Source organism: Plectropomus leopardus, chromosome 16, assembly GCF_026936395.1.
Source record: "Plectropomus leopardus strain MGB_pleo_1.0 chromosome 16, ASM2693639v1, whole genome shotgun sequence".
NCBI lineage: Eukaryota > Metazoa > Chordata > Actinopteri > Perciformes > Serranidae > Plectropomus > Plectropomus leopardus.
The window spans coordinates 28,671,514-28,692,441 of NC_142191.1; the positions used below are offsets into that span (position 1 = coordinate 28,671,514).

General features: G+C 40.3%; 1 protein-coding gene across 1 annotated transcript in view; it reads right to left on the reverse strand.

Moving 5' to 3' along the window:
* The window catches only part of lama4 (laminin, alpha 4), a 41,453-nt gene extending 31,757 nt beyond the window's left edge, over positions 1 to 9,696 (reverse strand). Inside the window, exons 1-4 of the mRNA XM_042503348.2 lie at positions 9,090 to 9,696; positions 1,585 to 1,686; positions 1,335 to 1,462; positions 1,159 to 1,239 (exon numbers count right to left, since the gene is read on the reverse strand). Coding sequence (XP_042359282.2) covers positions 1,159 to 1,239; positions 1,335 to 1,462; positions 1,585 to 1,686; positions 9,090 to 9,197 — 419 coding nt within the window. The 5' untranslated portion in view covers positions 9,198 to 9,696. The remainder of the gene's footprint in view (positions 1 to 1,158; positions 1,240 to 1,334; positions 1,463 to 1,584; positions 1,687 to 9,089) is intronic.
* Between the last annotated feature and the right edge of the window lie 11,232 nt (positions 9,697 to 20,928).

The window sequence follows — 20,928 nt, forward strand, 5'->3', positions numbered from 1 at the left end:
TGATTAACGTTGCTACTAAAAATGTCGCTCTTCTGCTAAAAACATGTCTCATGTCAGATCATACTGCTCTTACCCATCTCACTGTATTTAATGTTTAATAATGTTTCAGTTGCGTATTTTTTTATTAAATGTGATCTTTTTTGCAATTTTTTAAACTTTTTTTTTTTTTTTTTTAAATGCTGCAAAACACATATGTGTTTTCAAAGCAGCACCATCAGCTCTGTAATTCGCTTTGCCGGTTAGTCAGTCCACAAATATTTCCCCACCCTTTGGTGTCCACAGTTTTTGCCACAGAAGGCTGATATTTTGCATGGAGGTCAGGAAGGTTTGTAAAAACATATGTTTGTGTTCATGCTGGGTGGTAATGGGAGAGGCCTTTTGCAAAAAGGTGTTAAACTTCCAAATAGATTCACAGACTTTCCCAAAAATGATGGTCATGGGCCAGAGGACAGTTGATAAACTTCTGGGCAGTTGGGAAAAGGTGGCAACGAGCTGATGCAGTCACAGCTATTGCTATTGTTTTTTTTCATTTGCTTGTTTATTGTCCAGTTGCATTGAAGACAAGCAGAAATCCACAAAGATTGTGCCAACCAAACATGATGACTGCTACCACCAACTTGCACATAATTTTTTGTCTTAACAGTGAGAAAGTAGCACATACTCAACGACTGTAAATACAGAGGCAGCACACTGGCTGATAGATGGAAGCGATGACAGATGTGTCTCTTCGCAACTTTGGCAACACAAATTCTTGTGTGTTTCTCTGCTGAATTAGAAATAGATGTTCATCAAAAGGACTTGTTTTGCTGATATTCTCACAGAAAATGCTAATTTTGGATGAGATGGTAGATGTAGAAATCAGAAAAATGTACTGGAAATCATTGTGTCTGTTCACTGTAACAGTAGGTGTGTGTGGGTTGAAAAAGTGTTGATTATAATCTAATATGGAAGATAGATAAGAAGTTGCTACATAAATACATGTTGCAGGTATTCTATGGTGGCCTGCAATGGAATTTGCTGTATGCATGCTTGTTGAATATTTTTTGAATTTTCCCAAATCCAGTAGTAATCTGCAGTTTTCACTGAATAAAGCATTATCAGGTACATCTGATTTATTTAACTTCCCAAATGGTTTTTCACAGCCTGCTCAGCACTGACCTCTCGCAGGAATGTCCAGCATACCCCTCTTGGCACTTGCACCGCAGAACGGTTCCTCCTCTGTCACAGCGCACTGCGAAGCTGGCCGCACACACAGGGGAAAGTATTTCAGAGATTACCCACAGCTTGCCAACACGCAGACTTGTGGCCGCAAAAACATGAACAGACTGGCTTACTTATTGGAGGAGACGGAGAGGGGGCAGGCGCAGGGCTGGCAGGTGTGGTGTCCGTCCAGGGAAGGATGCAGCATGTAGCCATCTTCACACATTTCACAGAAATCACCCGTACTGTGGTCCCTGCAGTTCTAGAAGGGACAATATCAGAAAAGTATTAGAGATACTATATTGATGATGGAAATGAAGGGAACTAAAGTGATTTGTTCATTATAATACTTCAGTTTGTGGTGATAAATGTAGGGAAACTTACATAACAAACGCCAGTGATGTCTTCACAGTGGTCTGCATGGCCTTTGCAGTTACATGGCAAACATATTTTTTGTTCACTCAGGAAAAATCCCTTTGCACACACCTGCAGCAGGAACAGAAATGTGAAATAATACTTCAGTAAACGAAGATAAGAGATGAAAAAAGCCAAGATCACAGTGAACCTAACTTATGGCCCTTTCACCACCAAAATTTCAGTTCACTATTGAGTCCAAATGGATGTTTGTGCCAAATATGAGGAAATTCCCTCAAGGTATTCTTGTGAGAACAGGGCGGATGAGGTCACAGTGATCTTGACCTTTGACAACAAAAATCCAATCAGTTCATCATTGAGTCTAAGAGGACGTTTGTGCCAAATCTGAAGAAATTCCTTCAAGGTGTTCTTAGAATATCGTATTCACAAAAAAATGGGACAGATGAGGTCACAGTGAACTTGACCAAAGATTCATCAGGTCATCCTACAGTCTAAGTGGATGTTTGTGCCAAAAAGGCCTTCTTGACATATCACATTCACAAGAACGTGATGTACGCAATGTCACAGTGACCTCGACTTTTGACCTCTGATCACCAAAATCAGTTCATCCTTGAGTCCAAGTGGACATTTGTGACAAATCTGCAGAATTGTACACAAAGTATTCTTGAGATATTGCTTTCACAAGTTGGGGCAGACGAGGTCTCATGGACCTTGACCTTTGACCACCAAAATCTAATCAGTTCATTCTTGAGTCCATTTGTACCAAATTTGAGTAAATCCACCCAAGGTGATCTTGAGATAGCAGGTTTACATGAATGGGATGTAATGGGCTGGTAATGATGTGGCGGCATAAAAAGTAAAACAGCAGTTGAACCACCGACCATGATGCAGTTCACTTTGAAGTCCTCTTAGCCACTATAGTCCTTTATACTGCGGGTATAATCTGTCATTCATTGTTCTCAGTAAATGTGCAATATTGAGTAGATTGCCCATGCTCCTTATCATTCTGTGGTAACATCATTGGCTGCCACGGTTTCAACTTTCACTGCTACGCAGATGATGTTCAGCTCTATGTCTCCACCAAATCCATCACCACAGCAACTCACTCCACTCTGACCACCTGCCTCAATGAAATCAAACGCTTGATGCAAGCCAGCTTGCACAACATGTCAACCACATCACCAGAATTGCCTTCTTCCACCTTAAAAACAGCTTGTCGACAGCCTTCCCTCTCCCTCTCTGCTGCCGAAACCCTAAACCATACCTTTATCACCATCAGAACTGCCTGATGCAACAGCACTCTGTTTGGTCCATCATCCAAAGTCCTGCATCAAGATTACTTTGGCGTTGAATTATTTTGGTTGCTTAACAACACAACAAAAAAAACCCCAAGAAAATATCAACATCATCTCTTGTTATTATTCTACTGCTTTTAATGTGTAATTAATGTCATGTGCACATTCATGTTTTGTGTATTTTAATGTGTATTTTAGTGTATTCTAATGTATGATCTTTTTTTTTACTTTTGAAGCGTCTTTGAGTACCTTGAAAAATGCTCTATAAATAAAATGTATTGTTATTACTATTATTATTATTATTAGGTTGTGGTCATTTCAGGTATTTGTAAGATTGTGTTACATTTTATTTAAAGTGTGTTCATTTTTGTCACAATATAAGCATTTACTGACAGCATAAAACAAGTTTTTTATTTTATTTTCAAAACTCAATGAGTTTGGGGGAAAAAAGTGAATTCAACTGAAATGAAGTCCAAAGTCACATAGAACGTCTCAGTGGGTTTATAGGCCGACACTGTTCCTGAGCCAGCCTGAGCTCTGTAAGAAGACGAGGAAATAATCCTTTCAGCACATACAGAAGAAATGAAAGAAACCTCATGGGAGAGGCAACCGAAAGCTAGATCCCTTTTACTCAGGCAGATAGGGATGCAAAATGAAACCAGGCGAATACTTGAGAAGTCATGATCTAAGTGAATATTCAAAGAAAAGCTATGCAATGTTGTATTTCTAACATAAGCTCACTCACTTATCAAAACATGGCTATATCTCAGCCTCAACTATGAATGAAAAAAATAGCTCTGCAAGCATTCAGTAGATACGGAATAGGCCCACCAGACACAGGCCCAGGGGCCTAAAGGGTCAGGGGGCCCCTGAAGCCAGAGCCTCTGTATAAACTGAGTGTTACAAATATTTCACATGACACATTCACCATGTGAGCTGTTTGGAAATTCCTTGTGAATGGCAGCAGCACCCTCCCATATACAGACACTCATCTTAAGACCTGTATCCTGTCAGATGTTTGTTCAGCACAGTTTCTCAGGACGGTGTGATGTCAGAGTTCAGAGGCATACCCTTCCCAACCCCCTCACACTGCCCTTTGAACATCTTTGAGCATTTGAAGCAGCACCATTCGATGAAGCGTACAATAGCACTTTGTTTGCAGCAGTCTGTAAGCGCTTCATAGTTTTGACCCTCATGTTCCACTCAGTTAACTGGACACTGATGCACCCAGAGGATGGAAAATTCCACAGACATACAGTCCCGAATGCTTATTTATGATTAACATTTTCCTTTGATTTATTCATGGATGGGCTTTTGGGACAAAGACACGCTTCTGTAGCCAGCAAATGTGAAACACCCTGTGAACAGCAGCACTGATTCTTCCTGCAGATCTCTTTTCCTGTGGCTTTCCCTGACCCACAGTGCACATACACTGATACCATACATCAAGACCATCTGTCAACCTTCCATGTAAACACATCCGAAAAAAAAACTGCAGCTAATGATGCACATGACTTTGGTGCTCACAGAAATAAAGATTAAAGTTTGGGCCCCAAATGGTAGTCCAAGCCATTAGGAGCAATGAACCACAAGTTTATGGGAAAACCGCTGAGATCCTGAGCTACTTACCATTTGTAAAGCCACTTAAAAGTGTTTTGAATTGGTTAAGACCTATTAGCTGTGTGACAGTGTGTGATGGGTCAAACAGCTGCAGTGTGTATACACAGGAGAGCGCAGGGCAGGGGGCTAGAGGGTTACACGGAGGTGCAGCAGATGGTCTTGAGGTAGGACGTGCACTCTTCAGACTCCTCTAAAATGAGAGGAATGCATCTTGAGTATATAACCCAGCAGCTTGTGAAAATAACATTTGCATTCACTGTTTGGATGACTTGGTATCGTAATTATTTGCATTTGTGATTTAAGCTTAAGACCTAAAAAGAATACTCCGACATTTTGGGAAATATGCATAAAGCTGCTTTATTTCCAGTGAAATGATACGATTAATATCAATTTTAATGTGTGTCAGTATAAGGCTTGCACTTGCTTAGCATATTGACTAAAAGCAGGGATCAACTTAACTTAACTTAACTTAACTTAACTTAACTTAACTTAACTTAACTATATGCTTTCCAGCTCGTCCTAAAAGCACTGTATGCTAGGCTATATGTTTAGCAAGAAAAAGCAGACACAGTTAGAGACTAGCTGGTGCACAAAGTGGAGCATGTAGCAGCTAAAGGGGCAGATAATTTTCTAAACAGTGGGTAGTACCAAGAGTACCAAGATCCAACTCTACTTCGTACGTCTGTTGTATAAGTGCTGGCAAGCTGACATTGTTTGCTAACAACCTAGCCACACAAATCTCTCTCACTACATTTAGATTGAATTTGAGAGTAAGATGGTGGTTATAAATTTGTTTTGGCTGACATGTTTGTTTGCTTAGCATTACCTGTTTTTGTTTTCCCCCTGACAAAATGTGCTCTACATGTCTTTCCTCTGGAAAAGAGGTTGCAAACCTTAGTCTTGCTAGCCTTGCTAGCGTGACAACACTCTTGCTTGTTTATTGCTTCCCCATTAACCACTGACTCAAATTTAATTATATTGCACATTTTTCTTCCTTGTCATGCCCACCAGTTTGAGAACGATTAGGTGAAACATCATCAGCAAGCTGTTAGTGGCCATACTTTTAATTTTAGACAGAGCCAGGCTAATGTTAGCTGCCTCTGTCTCAGTTTTGATGCTAGGCTAAAAAGTCTTAACTGTAGCCAGGTACTTAAAGCACAGATATAAGGTTAATATCTATCTTTTCATCTTACTCTCACAAAGAAAACAACCAATTTCTCTTGAAGGTAGTCCTATAATATAGAATACCTTGCTGGAAAAAGCAGCTAAAAGCAGCTAATACTGGTATAGCTGGTTTCAGTTGGTTTTAGCTGGTTGAAGGAGGTCTTAGATGGTCCTGACCCAGTTCTTGAAGGTTTTTGATGGTTTAGCTGGGTGGACCACCAGCCAGACACGGTGGTATGACCAGTCTATCAAGCTGCACACATTTATCTTTATGCATATCCTATGACAACAGACTTAACTGATTTATGCCCTTTATTTTACATACTTCCCCCTCATGACACAGTTATTTCTCCATACTCAAGGACATTGATTTGGTTTCAATTTTACAGGAACTTCAAAGGATAAACCAGCGAGAGTGACCATGTCAAGCTGATACTACCGGCTGAACCATCAAAAATGATGCAAAAACACACCTTCAACTGGTCACACACGCTGATCAACCAGCTTAACCATCTTAAGCTGGTCAAGCTGTTTTATCAGTGTTTGAATAGGATTTGAAAACATGGTGGCTACTTTAATTCATCCCTAATTATCATGGAAATTAAAACAATTGACATTCGCAGCCTTCTGCCAACTATGAGCACACTCAGTAATGTGAACTATTTTTGTGGCCCTCCCACTGTGCCCACTACAGTGGAGAACAAAGATGACATTCAGCATGTTATATAGCCTCTCTCTGTTTGCATGTGAAGCTGCCTCGTCTCAGTATCTAACAGTTTATTTCCTGTGCGGTGAATAAATAGGATACACCACAAGGGTGCATCTCTATGATAGAGAGACGAACAAATGAAGCTGGTATCAAGCACAAAAACAGGATTTGGCTCTGCAGATGAGTGCTGTCCAAAGTCAACACACTCTCTGGTCATCCATGCCCTCCCTCTGCAGTGTGTTGGTTGGAAGTCTCAATGACGGACAATTGAATCTTTAAAATTGTGTTTCATAAGGGTAACGTATATGTTATGTGCTCTGTGTGTTTCTGTGTACATCTGTTTGCCTACAGTTTTCCCAGAGTGGGAGTATTAAGTGGATTAAATGTTAAAGCTTTAAGGTTGTATCTCATTTCCGCTTTGCTTCCCAACTGGAGCTGGCTGCTGTATTTATATTGACCTTGAAGAGGGGTTTCAGACACTGGATTTAGTCATGCTAACTCCTCTGAACATCCTCAAGATGGGAAAGATCCCGGGTCATGAGAATCTCATTCCAACTCAATAACTGTGCACAGACAGTCTAGCTGCAGGGGTGAGCCCCCCTCCTGGGAAAACTCAGACATTGAGAAACAAACATGTACAACAGCAAATAAATGACAACGAAAGGTTTAAATTGCACTTGTTTCTCTTTCTACCTTCTCTTTGACATTTTCCCAGGATGTTTATTCATACTGACCAGTTTTGGGCTTAGTCACTATAAAGGCCTAGCCAAGAATCGTGGCTCTCTGGCTCAGTTCTATGTGACCAATGAACACAAATCAACCCAGAAAGCTTTAAAGCAGCCGCATAATTACAGTCACAGTGTCACGGAACATTTCTTTAAAAGGATAAAGTTGTAGGTTATCTATGGCCTGACATCTTGTTCCACTTACTTGCAGCTTGCTTATGTACATTACACAAGGCTGTGCAGCAATTATGACTAGGATGACATCAAAATTCTACAAGAAAGGCTGTCAACCATGGAATCGCCTTGTAGATAAAGAAATCAGGGCATAATTTTAGGTTGAGTTTTTGCAAATATGTGATGGCTTATAGGCTTAAGGATAGCTGTTGCTCTAAAGAAAAGCACTAAGAATGGTTTTGCTCAGATTGAGTTTTCAGTATTCAGACGGCAAATTTTTCATGCTGATCGCCAGCATTTTTAAAATTCTTGCTTCAGCAAAATCCTCAATTTCAACAATGGTATGATCAGGTTAGGTAAAGAAAGTGGTCATGGCAAATTAGTAACGGTTACGGTAGTCTTAGGCAACTAATACATGCGCTTAAGACTAGGAAAAATGTCAGTCATGTAATTCTGTGATAAGAAATCAACTCAATTTTCCTGCATGAAAGATGCCCTACACGCCCATCCACTTCCATGACCTCCACACCACTGTATCGGTTGTACAGTGCAGACAACTTGAGAGGATTACTCATGCAATCTTGGTTTGAAGCCTGTGAATTCACGGTAGCTGTGACCTCCATACCAAATTTCAGCCTCGTAGAGCAAAAACTGCAAAAACATGTGGAAATTGATAACAGACTGACCAAGCAGGCAAGCCATCAACTGACTGACCAAACAATGAAACAAACCACCAAACACCTGTCCAACCAACTAACCTACCGACTGACTGACTGACCAACCAACCAACACTTGTCAAACCGACCAGCAAACCTCGGTTGGCATCAACCGAGCTGCTGGTTGATGCCAATTAAAAAAAAGACAAAAGACGACTGTTAACTCTGTCATAGGCCAGCACAGTATTAGCAAAATTGTGATTGTATGTTGTATTCTGCATGATATGAATAATGGAGATGCACTTGTGGATGTGGGCTAACTGTGGGCATCCATCCATCCATCCATCTATCTATCTATCTATCTATCTATCTATCTATCTATCTATCTATCTATCTATCTATCTATCTATCTAACTTTCAAGTACATCCCTGTCAAGTACATGCATGCATCATTTAATTGTTAAATTTTGGTTTGTGGGTACACAACTTGAATTGTTTGGGAAATGCAGAATAACCAGCAACAACTAAACTGCTATATGGGGAGGTAGTTACAGAATACACTGAATGCCAATTGCAGAAAAAATGGCCTTAAACAGTACCAAAATAGATTTGATAGAATGAAAAATGTACAGAGTATAACTGACCCAGAAAAGACAGTATGATTTCAATTTTTAAAGAAACTTTTCTGCCCAGTTGAAAGTTTGGCCTTTGAGTTTATATCCTTTGGTGCATGCAAAGCCAAGGGAACATTGGCCTGTAGTACCTTATGGCTTCTCATGCCCTTACTGTCTATTGTGCTCCCTCTTTCTCTCTCTCTGGGGTGTTGCTCAACATTTGGCAGCTGGTTTCCATTAGGGAACTGCCAGGGAGGAGCGGGAGGGGCATGACAGTGGTGGAGACAGTAACTCAGAGCCCATCTGAGCTTTAGCCTTGGGGTACGTCTGATGAACACAAAGCAGGACCATTATGAGGTCCACACCGACACATAGAAGTCCAAAGACAGCTTCCCAAACAACCAAAACTAACCTAAACACACCCAAACCCGCTTCATCGTTTACAGTTTTCACCATCAAATTTGTCTACATGATCATCAGCCTCATCATATACACGTGCAGAAGGTCAGAAACTGCTAGCATGCACAGTCAGCAAGCCCAAAAGAGATCAAACTTACTTTCAACACTGTCTGTTGCTGTCTCCCAAGCCTGGCGGCTGAAGCTGGATAGGCAATCCCTGATAGGATGCAGAGAAGGCAGAGGCAGGACAGAGATTTAGCAGCCATATTTGTGTATTTGCCAGTAGAGCACTGATCCCCCCTCTCTGTCTGCGTCTGTCAGTGTCTCCTGGCTGGGGGAAAGTCTCTGGGCAGCTCCTCTAGCTCGGCTGCTCCCGTTGGCTTCACTTTTCCACCGCTCCGACCTCCAGATGCAGCGCCTATAGTCCCGGCCCCGGCCAGAGTCCTGTAAAACAAACTTGTGTGGACTTCCTCTCTTTCTCTCCCTCCCTCCCTGCCCTGATTCCTCTCCCCTAGCGGACTTGCCTCTCCCCTGAGCCTGTGCCTAAATCACATACAGATGGGAAAGCTGGAGAGAAAGAGTGAGAGGGAGAAAGAAAGAAAGAAAGAACGACAGACAGAGAGGCAAATGAGCAACAGAGGGCTTCTGTCTTCAGAGTAGAAGGCAGGCTCGAGGCAGACAGTGCACCCATCCAAACTGCATATCTCCCCCCTGACTCACAGTCAGATTGAGTGTTAGCTCTCCGTCTCCATTTGCAGGTCCGAGGCACCCTTTCACCTTGGGCTCAACAGGCAGCACCCCTCCCTCCGCTCTTCCCCCTCCCTCTGTTCGGCCAGGGTGGGCAGAGGGTCTAAAGCTTCAACACCCACTCTGCACTCCATTGGCAGAAAAGAAACAGCTGCTCTGATATCCTGGCCCAAGCTCGCAGCCCCAGACATGAGCTTTCTGTTTGTTTTCCAAGGTCAGACCATCAAAGGTGCTAAATTTATGGATATTGTGCGAAACTCTTAACAGGAAGAGCCAGAGCGTGACACTTCCAGCACAAAGGATGTATTGTCAGAGGCTAAAAACGGTAGTTCCCTTGGATCTGAATTGCTGGATACTGTAAAGGCCAAACGCTTCCACATGCTGAAATAAAAGACTCTAACACTGGTCCAGAGACAGTTGTGACTTCACCACAAAGACCATGTTGTAAGCAGTTCCAAATACGTCCCGAGTTATGTCTGCTGGCCCATAGGCTCACGTGGAAGTTATATGTCTCAAGTGACTAATAAACAGGTTGTCACATTCCAGTTATGTATGGCATAGATGTCATAGATGAGCAAAACAAGGCCTCAGGCGGCTCTATATTTACTATTCCAAACAGAACCAGGGTTATAACTGAAATGACAGAGGAATTATCCTCACCTTTTGTGTGACAAAACATTGCTACAGCAGCTACTTTTTCAATTTTCAAAAGAGAATAAGAGCATTTTTGAGCCTATTTCTTTAAACAGCACCTAAGCTTCAAGCCTCTGGGGTGGTGTTTCGCATGAAAGGAGTTGACATTTGAGAGCTGGGGTTGTGCTGTAAACTGACTGTAACATATCACAACCCAGTGTATCCTCTTAAGTTTCCTCCTTTTTCAAAAAGCTCACATAGCTTTGGTTATTTACCCTTTATTTACAACACTCTCTCAAACCTGAACGACAGAATAGGTCAATTCACTGACTTTCCAAATGACATATATGACTGTCCAAACAATGTCCTTATCATCATGAAACGGTTGCTGTTTTGCTATTAAACCTTGTGATAACATTTAGGCAACATAATGACGTGGTTGGGTTAAGAAAAAACATCATAGTTTGGCTTTACTTTAGGCCTTTTGTTACTAATGGGACATACCCCACCAGTGTTTTATGCCACACATACTACACTATGTTGTTATTAAAAGAAGTCAAGGTCAACTTGGCGTGAACATCAGTCTCCTGGGTGAAAGTCCTGTGTTCTTCTGACCCTTCCACATCCCTGATAGGATGTCAGAGGCAAGTGCAAAGAGGCAAATCAGTCTGGAATAAAGTGCTGGAGAGTCTTGCACAAGTGGCGAGGAACAATCTGGCAATGAGTGACTGTAAGGTTGGAGTATAAATGCTGGTTGAGAGTAATCAGGAACAGGTGAACTGAGTTGCCTTGATGAGCCAGGGTGAATGGAAAATTACTGATTGAAAGCAGGGTGACTTGTCATACAGAAGAGAACAGGTGGCCAAAAATAAAGAACTGTGCCCACTTATGGGCAGCCACTGCACACATTTAGCTTGTCCCACATTATATAGTAGAGAGGAGCGGACCAACAGTCAAAGTAATGAAAATTGTTTTAAAAAAACTATTTATATAGCATCGTTAAAAACAGAGTTTGACAAACAATGCAAAGCGGAAAAGGGATACACAGACAGCGATACAACAATGGAAAGAAAAACAGTCCAATTGATAAAATCAAAACCAGAAATTAATTACAACCAAAATGTCAATATGAAAAAATGCAATAAAACAGACCAAAAAACAACAGCAACAGAAACAATAAAAGCAATAAAACTACAAATAAAAGGAAATTAAATAAATTAAAGGGGAAATAAGCATTAGGTGTTTTTCTCTCATCAGACCAGTTGTGGTGATCGTAACCCATAGTAACTGGTAGTCCTCTAATCTTAGCACTCTGAACCGCACCACAGAATTTGAATGACATCACCAAGTAACAGATGGGACTGAGTATCAGCTAATCCTGCTGACCCACAGCTGGTTGACTGTCAGTCAGTCTGAACCAAAAATTCATGCCCACTGGATAACTTATTTTACTTCCAGTTCAAAATCAAACACGTTTTTTTGTTACTCAAAAAGTTAGTGTTGAAAGGCAACAGATTCACTCTGTTTTCAGCTAAATAAAAGCACTACTGTCTTGTCTGTACAACCCTTATACTACCTGCCTTCTGTATGAAACCACTGTGGCACCATAACAAAGTTAATTGCTCTCTTGGGAGTAACTCTAGACTCCAGTTATGCACTTTTGAGTTCAATTTCATCACTTATATAACACTTTCATGCAGAGTAAATGACACACAGGCGGCACTAACCACCAGAAAGCTGATGTGAGGCTTTGCTGAACCACAATCTGTTTACTTCACCAACTCTCTGAGGTGGAGAAGACTTTTCCCTCTCCATGTTTGGCCCCACTGCACATTGGTATTCTCAGCACAAGCGCAGTGTAAACACCAGAGATCACTCACAGGCTCGGGTCGTATTCAGTGATCTAGGAGGGTTTCGCAGCAGCAGCACTGCATTCTTAACTTCTCTACAAAAGGGATGAGTTTGTCCCGGGTGGTCTTCTATGCCAACCTATTGAGCTAAGGCTATTCATGTGATCAAAGGCCACTGCTGGGTCTGGCAGCTGAGTGATACAGCAGGCATGGCACAGTGCAACACTGCCCTCTGAGCCAAAAGCAACAGCGAGAAAGCCATCCGCAGTGCTGCAGTGTGAGTATCACAAGATCTGACTTATTACAGTATTACAAGGCAGTGCCACAAATACAGTATGTTAATGACATGTTATTTTCTGTTGTTTGTCTGCATATTAGAAGGGTCAAAGTATAGACATAGTTTAGATTTTTTGAAGTGGGGTTGGATGAGATACTTGTCCACAGTCAGTGTATTACACACAGTAGATTGTGGTCAGCACGCCCCCAGTTTGGAGAAGCAGGCTGGAGTACTGCCACAGAGGCAAGCAATGTACTGCCATGGACCCTAAAAAATGGCCCATCCAAAAAAAATCAGTATCATTTTAAGCATACACCATATTCGGTATTATTTTTTCCCGCTTTTCCTTGCTGTTAGGCAGCCCTTCCCACTGGGAAACGGAAGACATTTCCTTCACCTCCAGTCTCCTTTGACATAAACAGTAATTTTACCTCGCAGAACATGGGAGTTGTTGGTAGAGGCATGGCGGCCTCTCCTGAGAGGGCAAGAGGTCAGAGAGTATAGCAGGTCAGCCCTCTCCCATCAGCCCTCGGTGTCTCCTTACACTCACCACAGAAAACTATAACCTCCATCACAACAAACCCCTCCTCACTTAGATGAGAGCTCTAAAAAAACCCTTCTCAAAATACAAGAGATAAATGAGCTACTGACATTAGACAGTAAGTTTTATGTATGAAATGGCATGATTTGCATTCATAAAGTAATGCAGTAAATATTGTATATAACATGTTTTCATGAGCCAGGAGGCTGTGATCATGTGATCTATGTACTGCAGGCTGTTGGGAGCAAAGGAGGAAGTCAGGTGGCATGGTATAAAGACCATGGATGTATTAAGAATCTGGATACAGCCATGGAGGCGGGGCCTCGTTCATTCTTATGAAAGCTGCTCATTAGCACATGAAGCAAAAAAAAAAAAAAAAAAAAAGCGAGCGGGTAACTTACACTGGCGGACCAACTGACTTCTGGTTTAGCGCTTCGCTAGCTTAAATGGCGTTCTAAAAAATGTAATCTTGCGGCTCTTTTAGACTTTTCAAATGTTATCAAACTTGATGGCTTAAATCCAGACAGTAAAATGAGTCGTTTTGTGGGGGTTTTGACACTTACAAAAAATTTTACATACATCTCCTTCCCAATGTAAGTGAATGGGGAAAAGTCTCTGGATGGTGTAATTCCACTATGTAAAATTTGCATCACAGGGCCTAATTAAAATTAAAGCATGTAAACATTTTCTAAAGGAAACCCAAAATACAAGTATGAAACTGAAAATATGCATGTAAGGTCCTCTTTAAGGACTGGACTGTATTAATAACAGCTGTTAAGTATGTTTAAAGATTGAAGTATCCTTTTCCTGTGGTACAAAATACTTGAGATTTACAAACCACATGATTAAAAACAACTGTCAGATTCACGCAAGCATCCAGTGGGAGAAACATTTAGATACACATCCTGCATAGCTGCCTCTAAATCTGCAAATCATTTGAACAACATGTAAAACTGCCATGCGTGTTTTCTAGGTGCAGCTCTCCTGTTACTCTTACTATCCACTTTACACACTGTTTCACAATTTCTCTCAGTGTGTGAGCTGACTCTTCGGAGAGAAGGGTATCTCGCTCTTGGCAGTGAGCGTTGATTAGAAACAGATGGAAGGAGGAGGGGGTGTGAGAGAGAGCGATTTGAAAAATGTAGAGCAGAGGTCTGACTTGGTGGGAAAATGGAATGATTCAATCTCCACTCACGTAAGCTGTCCTCGCTGAAAACTGAAACTACCCAATAGACTTAAGTGCCACAAATCACACGTGTAAATGCTGGCAGTGCCGCTGTGATTTGCTGTGCATTTCCCCAAATGTAAGTTTGTCTTATCATCTACTCCGAGTCCAGGCTCTTCCAGAGACAACTGGTAGAAAAACAAGAACCTTTAAATAATTAAACCTCAGATGGCTAGATTACACAGATATCAAGGGAACAGATCAGCTGAAAATGAGAGCAAATTAAACTCTAATACTGAAATGGAATTTCCATTTTAGATTTAACGCCATCAGTCTGAGTGCCTGACCTGCTGACAAGCATTATTTAAACCCACACAACTTAGTTTTAGAAGTTTAGTAATTATATTCTCAGTTTTTCCAAAGATAGCACATATGTCAGACTGAATTTAGGAAAAAGTAACTGAGCACAAACATCTGGAAAATCAATGTAATGGTGCTGCCATGAAAACACAAATTGGTTTACACATTTTACTCACACAGAGCATCAAATCTACATATATATATATATATATATATATATATATATATATATATATATATATATATATATATATATATATATATATATATATATATATATATATATATGTGTGTGTGTGTGTGTATATATATGTATGTGTATATATATATATATATATATATATATATATATATATTATTAAGCTGATGGTATGTTTGCACACAAGGAATTGACTCTTGTTTCTAGTAGCTTTCAGTGTTTACACCAAAGCAGCATCTTCCAGAGCTGAAAACTAAAGCCAACATTTAAGTGCCATAAACTGCAGTTCCTCCAATGGCCACTTGAGGCTGGCTCCAGAAACCAGTCATGTTAAAATTCCCAACTTCACAGCAGAAATAAAAGTGTTTACAGCCCAGCACAAAATCGGTTTATCGGACTATCGGGTTGTTTTTTTTTGTCACCTTTTAAATGCCTGTGTATCCTTATGTACCATTCTGTGTCCCCTCTCTTCACTTATTTTTTCCTCTGCAGCAGTTTGTCACTCACAAGATGAATAATTGACCTGTCGATGCGTTCACAGCTGCTCAGATCACAGAGAGCGATGAGAGAAGCAGCTGTTTGTAAGTGAAAGCAAACTTTAGACCTGGCAGAATAAACAATAAAGTTTCAATTTCAATACGCCTCATGCTCTGCTGTGCCGTGTCTGCGCTTTACATAACTTGATATACTAAAGAAATAGTATATCAATTCCAACAGCACTCACAATGGACAGTGCAGCTCCAAAAATCTAGTTGTGGCAACAGATGTTTTAATCGGGAGCCCGCTAAAAATGTATTAATGTGTGGGGAAACCCTGTTTAGGAAGTGAATTTACCCTTCCTTCGATAGCGCAGGCATGACCTGCCCTACTCTCCCTATGATTGGCTAGTACTTATGACGGTCCTGTTTCTTCCACCTTGCCACCACGGCCTGGCATGTGACCATAGCCATAACCATAATGTCTATATAATAAGGACTTGCTGAAAGGGTTAAATCATATATTTGAAATACAATGTGTTTACACTCATGTAGCCCAGCTGTTGATGCCGTGATGAATGTGAGCACCGTATCTTCCGCCCGCACAGTCTGACTTACAGCAGATCACGCTGCTGTCTCTCTGCACAATCTGCTGTAGCTGTGATATACATGACAGCCTGACGTCTACATACAGCTGCTCTGAGACTCGGAGGACTCACTAACATGTTGTGCATTCACTGACATAGATGAAGTGCAGCACATCTCACAGCTTAAATCATAACAACATCTGTTTTGGACCTACAACCAGCTTTCTCATCATTTCCCAACATACTGATGGAAACCAGCTTGTTCCAGTATAGCCTCTCATGTCTGATTTGCCAAAAGGTGTTGCTATCCAGTACGGTGCGGTCCTAAAGGGCCGATGGGCTAAATCCCTAATTGACTGCGCTCTCTTTAATTATTTTATCCATAACTTGACAACGTGCACTGCTTTAGTAAATGCAGATGGTTTAGTACATGCATGTTTAGTACTAGCCAGTTGGCAAACACCAACCAGTAAAAACTAGAGAGTGAAAAACCGGCATAGCTTTTACAGGGTAGAAATAAGAGGTAGCGCTCGAGTGGTGCTATAAGGGTTGTTTTTTGAAGTGAGGTGAAATTGTAGTTAATGCTCCTTCCGGTTGTATACAGAGGTAAGAACATCTGACTTCTGTGGTCACATGGGTTGGAAAACTTATTAGTTTCTTTCCATATCTGATGTTTTTAGCAATGAAGCTGCAGTTTATGACAGCATATTAGGGCCATTGCAATAAAATAAATAAATATAATATAATATAATATATTCCACGAAAAACGGAAAAAATACTGAGAATAATTGGTAAATTTATGACTAAAAAATATGCATATTCTCAAAAATTAAAGTGGTAAATTTTCTAGACAAAACTTGGACATTCTTAGACATATAAGTAGTATGTGTAAATTTGTGTATAAATCCACAAATTTACCACTAGAGTTACGAGAGTTTGTTAAAATTCAAGAACAGGCAACACTCGGATAATCACAGAGATTAAAGAGGTAAATTTATGATAAAAAACTTTGATATTCACAGAGATTAAAGAGGTAAATTTATGATAAAAAACTTGGATATTCACAGAGATTAAAATGGTAAATGAAAGTGGTAAAAACACAAAAAACTCACAAATTTACTGCCAGAAATCCAGGTGACGTACACATTGATTTACATAAAACACAAACCCCAGTCATCTAGATGAAATTCCTGTGCTTAAGGCATTCATCATAACTTCTCGCTGCCTATATTTTGTCGTTCTTTGCACTAAGTCACCTGACTTTCTGGCTGTAAATCATTAATTCTTTCTGATGAATTTACCACTTTCTATTTATAAATTTAACACTGCAATTTCTGTTTTTTTGTAACACATTTACCAATTCAGAGTTGTTTTTTTAAATATGTTTACCACTTTAATCTTGGAGAATATCCTTTGTTTCTACAACTTAAATCTTGAAAATTCAGATTTAAAAAAAATATATCACATGCTAATCCCAGAAAATACTCAGACGTTTTTCTTGTAAATTTACGACTTTAATATTGGAAATTCTGAGTATTTTTTTTTTCTTTGTATATAACCTCCTTGCCTCTCTGTTTTTATTTATTTTACTGACAACGGCCCTTATACACTGTCATTCAAGTTAACTTACAATGGTATGATAACCACAAGAAATGGAGGCAAAAAATAAGAAAACCAGACCATAAAAAAAAATTATTCTTCTAAATATCAAGTACCCTTGCAATATGTTGTAATGTACTCAGAGTATAACTCTAATTGGCCTTTTTCATTACAGACATATTGACTGGTCATAGCAGGCAGAGCACAGGTGCACTAAATAGCATTAAGAATGGCTCTGTCTATTATCTGGCAGGCACAACAGCAGCTGGATAAATCCCAGATGGAATACAGTCATTGTTAATGTAATTGTTGAAATTTCTGCTGTTAGAAAGCACCCACATGATTGGTTTTCAAATACTGGCCTAAATGACGCTCTCTACCCGGCAAAGCAAAACCTGATTAATATCTGACATGGAAATCATAAAAGACTACTGAGCAGCGACTCTTATCATATGGGGTTTATCTTAATCCATTTCTCTGCACATCATAAAGATTCGGGTTAACTGCCAGGAATTTCGATCTTGGATGTTCCCAGGAATGCTTGCCAAATTTGTTCCTATTTTTCTGAGAAAAATACTTGCAGGATTCCTGTTTTTTGGCAAGTGTGTGTCTGTATGTTACTAGGATTCACTGATGAATATTTTATGCGCTAAAACAAAAACAGCAAGAGTGAAAATGTTCTAGCAAGAAACAATATGCGAACAAATTTTCTCAAATTTTTTCTCATATCCAGGATTTGTTCTTATTTTGTTAGTACCCACTGACCCAATGTTTTCTAATTTTTGCTCTTCTCACAGGGAAGAGAAAATTTTACGAGTGGTTGAGGGCACTCGTAAAATTGTTAGCCAACACAAGGAAAAGTTTTATATTAAAGAAAAGTTTAAAAACATGTATGATTATCATTTAATCAAATTCAGACAATGTTTTAGAGTAATTATAACAAGTGGATTGTTACGACTGTGTGTCCATCTGCTGTCCAGTGCTGGAATGTAACTAAGTACAATTACTCAAATACTGTATTTAAGTACTTCATGGCTCCAGTCTTGGTCATGTGCTGATGTCTTTGCACACGGCACAAAGCTGCCCTTCTATAGTGTTTAGGGGGCGTTACCTGTGCTGACAGGTGACTTATGATTAAGTAGGATTCATCATTTAGCACACCTGGTCATCACAGCTTTGGATGTTTTAGAGCGTTTTGGTGCATCTGGAGCTGACTTCTCTCATATTTTCTCTGACTATAAAATTAAGATTAAATATAAAAGAAACTTCAGAGGATGTTGCTGCATGAGGCCCGAGTATTCCTAAAAGATCTGAATCCTAACCGGCCAACTGAGACTCCATAGGCTTGGAAACCAGTCTCCAGGCCCAAAATAAAATGAATAAAATGAGTCATAAGAACAGGATGCGGTCCATCGGCGCAACACTCAACATACAGAGGGAGCAGAGGAAGTGTTGGGCTGGCGGAGCGCTCCGCTGCAGCCTCAGAGTGAAGAGGTACATGACAGATAGGAGTGTGGATACTGAACAGAGACGCGTGATGCTGAGGGGAACAGGAAGACCCTTCCTCGATGCTGTGGGAACACAACTGTGTCCTGTTATCACACACACGACAGCAACACACTCATACAAACTGCAAACACATGCAGACACCCTGTAAAAACACACACACACTCACACACTCACAACATCAAACACACATCTGAAAACAGTTTCTTGTTAGATTAAGATCCGGAAATAAATTAATTCCCAATGTTATAATCCAGCTGAACTGTAAATATGAGCGCACCCTAATGGACAGGGAGTGAAAAGCAGCTCATAAAATAAAAATAAATAATGATAATTTATATATATATATATATATATATATATATATATATATATATATATATATATATATATATATATATATATATATATATATATATATATAATTTATATTTAAATTTAACATACTTAAGATGAAATGTACTAATTCAAAACCGTACTCAAAAAATGAAATAATTGTAAGAAAAATAAAATTCAGAAAAAAAAAGAACAAAGAACCAAAGTTAAAGGTGGTGTCTTTTTCTCTAATTTCTAAATATTTGCTCATGGCTATTCTTGGAAAGAATCTGGAAGTATGATTCTTAAAGATGATTTCTTTTGGGCTTTTATTGCCTGTATTTGACAGGACAGGTTGAGCGTGAAAGGGAGCGAGAGAGCGGGGGCAAAATGCAGCAAAGGGCCGAGGCTGGAACCCACGGCTGCTGCGGTGAGGACACAACCTCTGTATATGGGTTGCTGCTCTATCCACAGAGCCACCAGGCACCCCTGAAAGTATGATGTTTGATTAAAAATTTAACTTAATTAAAAAAAGAAATTCTATCACTGTGTAATTCCGTTTGATGATCTGTTCTGTACTTGGTTACACCACTAAAAAAGTGACATGTAGAAGCTTAACAATAGAATTTTCTGCTTATATTTTTACAATTTCAATGTAACTCATGTTCTGCCAATCAAATAAAGTGAGTGTAACTAAATTGAGAGAGACAAGCAGTCTCACAGTGTGAAAGCAGCAATAGAAACAGAGCAGAAGAGTTAAGTGATAAATCAACAGGATTTGGTCGCAGCAGAGAGTGACTCACTAAGACATCACAGAGCCGGAGTCTCCAGAGGACAGTGTGTACCTGCTGTCTGTCCTCTCCGCTCTGCCGCTGTGAACAACACACAATCTCTGCGAGCTCAGAGGAAACCAGGCAGCATCACACCCTGTCTGACAGACAAATCTCCCCCGTGAGACAGCCTAAACCATCCATCACCCCGTCCTCCCACACACGAGCATCTCTGGGAGGACAGAGAGGACGCAGATTACATTCAGTCACTGTTTCTGCCTCTGTGCTGCTGCCAAAAGCTTCATCCATCCCTCTATTATGTTTCCAGACTGGCCTGCAGGAATTTTGGGAGACAAATGCACTCCGCTAATTGGTTGCACGCTCGGTCCAGATGCTGTCAGCGTCCAATCTGACATAAGTGGTAAATTGCTTTCCGTTTTTGTGAGGTAGAAAGGACAGAGAGTCAGCCGGGCCGCTCCGTCTGCCAAACGCAAAAACACCTGCGCCCGAGCTGAGTCCCTCTGACACCGTCTGGGTTCGTCCTGTGTCTGTGTGTGTGTGTGTGTGTGTGTGTGTGTGTGTGTGTGTGTGTGTGTGTGTGTGTGTGTGTGTGTGTGTGTGTGTGTGTGTGTGAGGACGTCATTATCACACACTTCAAAGGGACTCACTAACTGAACATGCAGACTGGAGGACACTGCAGAGACAAGGAGAGGACACAATAACAGCAGCAGAATATAAATACACTCATTAGGTTGTCCTTTTTCATCTGTTTCCAAATTGTCAGTGCTGAGGTGATTCATCAAAGTGAATAAAAAATACAGAAATTTGCTGTTTTTCACCCCCAAGTTTAAGATGTGAAGACATATTGTCAATTTCATGTCTGCGTCTGTCTGTGCATTAACCCTTTGAAACCTTTTTGGTTTGATTTCTCTCCAAAACATGTGAAGAAGAAAATGAGCAACTAAACAAAAC